This window comes from Lupinus angustifolius, unplaced genomic scaffold (genome assembly GCF_001865875.1).
Source record: "Lupinus angustifolius cultivar Tanjil unplaced genomic scaffold, LupAngTanjil_v1.0 Scaffold_4_2, whole genome shotgun sequence".
Classification (NCBI taxonomy): Eukaryota; Viridiplantae; Streptophyta; class Magnoliopsida; order Fabales; family Fabaceae; genus Lupinus; species Lupinus angustifolius.
The window spans coordinates 1-6,875 of NW_017717195.1; the positions used below are offsets into that span (position 1 = coordinate 1).

At 38.8% G+C, this 6,875-nt stretch overlaps 1 protein-coding gene across 1 annotated transcript; it reads left to right on the forward strand.

Annotated features, from left to right (window-relative positions):
* Window positions 1-489: 489 nt before the first annotated feature.
* On the forward strand, window positions 490-4,626 carry LOC109337284 (the record flags this gene model as incomplete). Its single annotated transcript, XM_019574223.1, has 4 exons — window positions 490-1,292; window positions 1,648-1,774; window positions 1,850-2,509; window positions 4,405-4,626. Coding segments are annotated over 4 exons (1,812 nt in total), but the record flags the coding sequence as incomplete, so codon positions are not given.
* Between the last annotated feature and the right edge of the window lie 2,249 nt (window positions 4,627-6,875).

Below are 6,875 nucleotides of genomic sequence, written 5' to 3' on the forward strand. Positions count from 1 at the left end.
TTATCCATGTCTTTTGAGTATGCTTCCTCTAAAGCACCTGCAACATCATCAGACACGACCTTTCTCTTCTCTTTTGGAGAAGATTCGTCAAATTGTACATGGATAGACTCTTCTACTTGCATTAAATATTTGTTAAAGACTCTAAAGGCTTTGCTATGAATCGAGTATCCCAAAAATATTCCCTCATCGGCTTTTGAATCGAATTTTCCTAAAACAATTGCATCCGAAAGCATTAGTAATTCACACGTCCAGTGGTTAAAATAAATTCCAAGTCTATAGTTTTGTCAAGATGCTAGTTTATGGCCATGATTTATGGCCATGATATTGTTGAAGCCAAAAACCTTTCCAACTTATAACAATACATATTGATTTACATTCGGAAAACGGTCATAACAGATACGAGTAAAAACAGCCCCCACTAGATGTAAAAGAAATTAGTTTTGTATTTGTCATAACTTATGATCATTAGTTTTGTATTTGTCATAACAGATAGAGGTATTGATCGCGTTGCGGGACCATGCGTTGAAGGTCAACCGGATGAAATGTAGTTTTGCTAAACCTAGTTTGGAATATTTGGGTCATATTATCTCTCATTCTGGAGTAGCCGCGGACGAGTCCAAAGTGGCCACTATGAGTTCGTGGCCAATACCCCGTGATGTTAAGAGTTTAAGGGGATTTTTGGGCCTCGCAGGTTATTACCGAAGGTTTGTGAAAGGGTATGGGAGAATTGCCAAACCTCTCATAGATTTGTTGAAGAAAGATAACTTTCTGTGGACCGAAGAAACCACTCAGGCCTTTCAGACCCTCAAGGGGGCCACGGTCAGTTTGCCTATGTTGGTCGTGCCCGACTTCTCGAAGACCTTTGTGTTGGAAACTGATGCTTCTAGTAAGGGGATTGGGACCATGTTGATGCAAGAAGGTCACCCTTTAGCTTTTTGGAGTAAGGGGTTATCAGCTAGATCCCAGCAAAAATCGGTTTATGAACGAGAGTTGATGGCGTTGGTACAGGTCGTGCAGAAGTGGAAACACTACTTGTTGGGTCGCCACTTTGTTATCAGAACGAACCAACGGAGTTTGAAATTCCTTACAGAGCAGAGGTTTTTCAGTGAGGAACAGTTTAAATGGGCAGTAAAGCTCATTGGGCTGGATTTTGAGATTCAGTTCAAACCAGGGCCGGAGAATACAGTGGCTGATACCTTATCCCGGAAGGCCTATTATTCGGCGCTCTCAGTGATTAAGGTTGGAGATGTCGAGGGATGTTCCAAGAGGTTCAGCAGGAACCTAAGTGGAGGGTAATCCAGGATTTGGTAGAGAATCCAGAATCTCATCTGGGGTTCTAGTTTTAGACAGAGCGATTGTTATATAAGGGGAGGTTGGTTCTGCCCAAGACATCTGACAAGTTACCTCTGATCTTAGCTGAGTGTAACGACAGTGTAGCCGGGGTCACTCCGGGTTCTTCCGCACTTACAAGCGGGTTTCGAGTTTTTTCTATTGGGATGGCATGCGTGGTTATGTGAAGTAGTATGTCGAGGCGTGTGATGTTTGTCAACGCCAGAAGTACTCGACTTTAGCTCCTAGGGGGGTCTTGCAACCACTACCCATCCCTACATAGGTCTGGCAGGACATCTCAATGGATTTCATATCCAGATTGCCGCGGTCTAAGGGTAAGGATATCATCTTTGTAGTGGTGGATCAGCTCACAAAATACGCCCATTTTTATCCTCTTGGCCATCCCTATTCGGCCAAGGATGTAGCTTCCTTGTTTGTTAGAGAGGTAGTGAAGTTACATGGGTACCCGGCGCCGATAGTTTCCGATCGGGATCAGGTCTTTTTGAGCTAATTCTGGCAGGAGTTATTCTTATTGGTAGGTACTCGATTGAAGTACAGAACGGCTTACCATCCTCAAACGGATGGGCAAACCGAGGTGGTGAATCGTGGATTGGAAACATATCTTCGATGCATTGTCGGGCCTAAGCCGAAGAAGTGGGTTGAATCGCTTTCGTGGGCAGAATTTTGGTTTAACACTACTTATAACGTTTCTACAGGTATGACTCCTTTCAAGGCCTTGTATAGGAGGAATCCTCCAACCTTGATTAAGGGGTGTACTTTCACCTCAAAGTTGGAGGAAATAAATCATATCTTGGTTGCCCGAGATGAGGTTGTTCAAGAGTTGAGGCAGAACCTGTTACGAGCCCAAGATCTAATGAAGGCTCAAGCCGATAAACATCGACGTGAGGTACAGTTTGAGGTTGGAGATTGGGTATTCTTGAAACTGCAACCTTACAGGTTGAAGACTCTAGCTTCCAAACCTTCAGCCAAACTAGCAGCTAAGTTCTATGGCCCTTACTGGATCTTAGAGTGCATTGGACCGGTAGCTTACCGATTGGCATTACCGGAGCATACACGGGTCCACCCCGTGTTTCATGTTTCTTTGTTGAAGAAAGCTCTAAAACCGGCTCAACAGTCTCAACCTATTCCATTGATGTTGTCAGAGGAGTGGGAATTGAAGGTATAGCCAACGACGATCCTACAACACCGCGTTGGCCAGAATGGGGATGTTGAGGTGTTGGTGCGGTGGGAAGGTTTGCCGGAGTGTGAAAATTCTTGGGAGTCAGCTGCTCAAATGCAAGAAGTATTTCCTCAATTTGCCCTTGAGGACAAGTTGAGTCTTTTGGAGGGGGGGATTGATAGGATGCGAGGGAGACCACCCATCACTAGGGTGTATCAGAGGAGGCCACGTGGCAGCGTGATATGGCAGTTGTAACTGCTGAAGCAGTGTTGCTGTAACTGTTGAAGCAGTGTAGGGAGTTTGGGCAGAAAGTATAAATAGGTGTTAGGAGGTTATTGTAGGTAGCTTTTGAGAATTGAGTAGAGGAGAGGGATTAATTCAGGGAATTAATCTTGTAACGTGAAATTGATTCGGGGAATCAATTAGGGTTCATCTTGTAATCTTCTTCATCTTCAAGCAATAAACGAGGTATTAGTATTCGGAATCGAATTGATTCCGAATCGATTGCGAAACTTTCTTCTTCTTTTCTGTAATTATGTGCCGGTGTTATCGAAACACCAAAGGATGCAAATCAGAATTCATAGTATCATGTGGATATTTTCCAATCAATAAAGCAATAATTGGCAATTATAGAGGAGAGCAATCATGAAGAAAATTGAAAAGGCACAATTAAGGTGATATTAACAATGAGTCATAGCTGTTACAATCAGCCAAAGGGAATTGGTAAAAGGCAGGACAAGAATCCTCTCAAAACAATTACATAGACACATAATCAGCAGTTATTGAGCAGTTTTAGAATTATATAATCAGAGAGCAAAAGGTCAGGGCATATTACAAAATTTCAGTTAGTAATTTAAAAGGTTTTTTTATTAACCCATACTCAGCTATAAAAGGTGTCACACATCAAAAAACGGGACAGGGTGCAGAGAGAAAAAGTAAGCAGAGAAAAAAGCATACTGATATCACCCATATGCACTTAACTAAGCAGAGAGCATAATCCATACACATATATCCAACAAGCAATCATAGATATTGCCTGCATACCTACAAAACTAGCAAAGGGATACACATAGAAACAGAATATCAAAGTATACAGAGTTCTCAGAAGGGTAAAAAAGGGCTCTGTGTCAGACAATTACAAAGTAATGGTCCAAAGGATAAAAGAATAGACCTTCATACAATCATCCTACTACATCCCAATGTCAGCAATCTTAAATAGGTACTATATTACCCTTCTCAAATGTTATTCTGAAATGCTAAATGATTTATAAACGTAGGAATTGAGTCATTATCATAACCCATAATGCTTTTAAAAAACTGTTCAATCTTAATCCTGTAATTCATGGTTTGAAAATCCTTAGGTAAGTTGTTTTGTTTTCCAATGCTACTCATGCCATAAACATTAGGAAAATGTGTTAGTCATTAACATCGGTAAGCCTGGTATTACGAAATAAAAAAACAAAGACCTTTTGCAATATTTTCTCTTCAGCAAGAAAACACATCATCCATTTACGACATACTAAGTCCTTCTTTTATTTAAGCAATCTGTAATATGAAAGGTAAAACACGGCAACATAAAATAAGTAGATCAAAAACAACAACACACAATTAAGAACTTTGAGTTCAATTCACAAATCGACATAAAAAACATCTTGCATTGAAGGGATATGGTACTTTACCTGTCCTTGGCGTCGCGGTGGTGAACCACCGAGGATGACAAAGGATGGTGGACTCGAGGCTTTGCCATCGCTGTATCACCCTAACCATCCCAGTTCAAATCGTGGATGAACCCTCTTTGTCGCCTCCCTAAGTCGACGGTGCCGCTAGACTGAAAGAAGAAGGAAATGTGAAGAGGATGGAGGAAAGGAGAAGACGACATTGCACCATTATGTAAGCTCACTAGTTGGCACGAATCTTGGTCGTCGTCGCTGGAGAAGAACCCGCCACCGAGAGAAGAAAACCGCGTGAAGAGGAGATGGTACAGCGTCTCACCACCATCGGCTCCGTCTCACCACCACCGTGAACCAGAGGCCACCAGTTTGAGGTCGTCGGCAACCTGGGGCATTACCGCCGCTGGAGTGAAAGAAGAAGATAATGGAGGAAGTAAATGGACTTAGGGATTTTGGAATCCCCTTTTGGGATTTTGGGTTCTAAGAACCCGTATGCCATCCCTGTCCTTTTTTTGTTACTTTTACTTTTGATCTTTATTTATGTTTTATTATATTACTTATTTTTATAATATTTTGTTATGCATGATACCAAATAATTCTTATCACTAATGGTTAATTAAATTGCTACCAATTATTAAATTAGGATTGAGGATTTATAAACTTCCATTGTACTACTTATTCAAATTTACTAATAAAAAAACAATTCGAAACTATGTTATAATGTAATTTCATGTATGAAAATTTTTCCTAACCATTTTATCACCAAATAAATTATGAATTTTTTATAGTAAGGTTATGATTCGAGTCGTCTCTAACTTCTCTGAAAATGGGAAGAAGGTCTACGACCAATATCATATCTAAGCTAGTAATTTCCTGTATAGAAAATAATTCTCAAACCTATTTTATTACTTAATTCTATAATTATAAAAAGAGAATAATGTATCTCCTTATATAAGGAGATAACTTATCTCCTCTAACCAATAAAAATGTGACATGTGTGTTATTTTGTTTATTTTTAAAAATATTTTTATAGAAAATGGTGAAACATGACACATGTCATGATTTCACTGGCAGGAGTAGATAACTTATCTCCTTATATAAGGAGATACTTCATTCCCTTATAAAAATAACCCAACATTATATTATTAAACAAGTTAAATATGAAATTTTTATATAATAAAGTTATGGTTCGAGTTGTCTCTAACTTCTCCGAAAATGGGAAGAAGGTCTACGATCAACACCGTCTCTAAACTATTAACTCCATATATATATATATATATATATATATATATATGGAGTTAATAGTTTAGAGACGGTGTTGATCGTAGACCTTCTTCCCATTTTCGGAGAAGTTAGAGACAACTCGAACCATAACTTTATTATATAAAAATTTCATATTTAACTTGTTTAATAATATAATGTTGGGTTATTTTTATAAGGGAATGAAGTATCTCCTTATATAAGGAGATAAGTTATCTACTCCTGCCAGTGAAATCATGACATGTGTCATGTTTCACCATTTTCTATAAAAATATTTTTAAAAATAAACAAAATAACACACATGTCACATTTTTATTGGTTAGAGGAGATAAGTTATCTCCTTATATAAGGAGATACATTATTCTCTTTTTATAATTATAGAATTAAGTAATAAAATAGGTTTGAGAATTATTTTCTATACAGGAAATTACTAGCTTAGATATGATATTGGTCGTAGACCTTCTTCCCATTTTCAGAGAAGTTAGAGACGACTCGAATCATAACCTTACTATAAAAAATTCATAATTTATTTGGTGATAAAATGGTTAGGAAAAATTTTCATACATGAAATTACATTATAACATAGTTTCGAATTGTTTTTTTATTAGTAAATTTGAATAAGTAGTACAATGGAAGTTTATAAATCCTCAATCCTAATTTAATAATTGGTAGCAATTTAATTAACCATTAGTGATAAGAATTATTTGGTATCATGCATAACAAAATATTATAAAAATAAGTAATATAATAAAACATAAATAAAGATCAAAAGTAAAAGTAACAAAAAAAGGACAGGGATGGCATACGGGTTCTTAGAACCCAAAATCCCAAAAGGGGATTCCAAAATCCCTAAGTCCATTTACTTCCTCCATTATCTTCTTCTTTCACTCCAGCGGCGGTAATGCCCCAGGTTGCCGACGACCTCAAACTGGTGGCCTCTGGTTCACGGTGGTGGTGAGACGGAGCCGATGGTGGTGAGACGCTGTACCATCTCCTCTTCACGCGGTTTTCTTCTCTCGGTGGCGGGTTCTTCTCCAGCGACGACGACCAAGATTCGTGCCAACTAGTGAGCTTACATAATGGTGCAATGTCGTCTTCTCCTTTCCTCCATCCTCTTCACATTTCCTTCTTCTTTCAGTCTAGCGGCACCGTCGACTTAGGGAGGCGACAAAGAGGGTTCATCCACGATTTGAACTGGGATGGTTAGGGTGATACAGCGATGGCAAAGCCTCGAGTCCACCATCCTTTGTCATCCTCGGTGGTTCACCACCGCGACGCCAAGGACAGGTAAAGTACCATATCCCTTCAATGCAAGATGTTTTTTATGTCGATTTGTGAATTGAACTCAAAGTTCTTAATTGTGTGTTGTTGTTTTTGATCTACTTATTTTATGTTGCCGTGTTTTACCTTTCATATTACAGATTGCTTAAATAAAA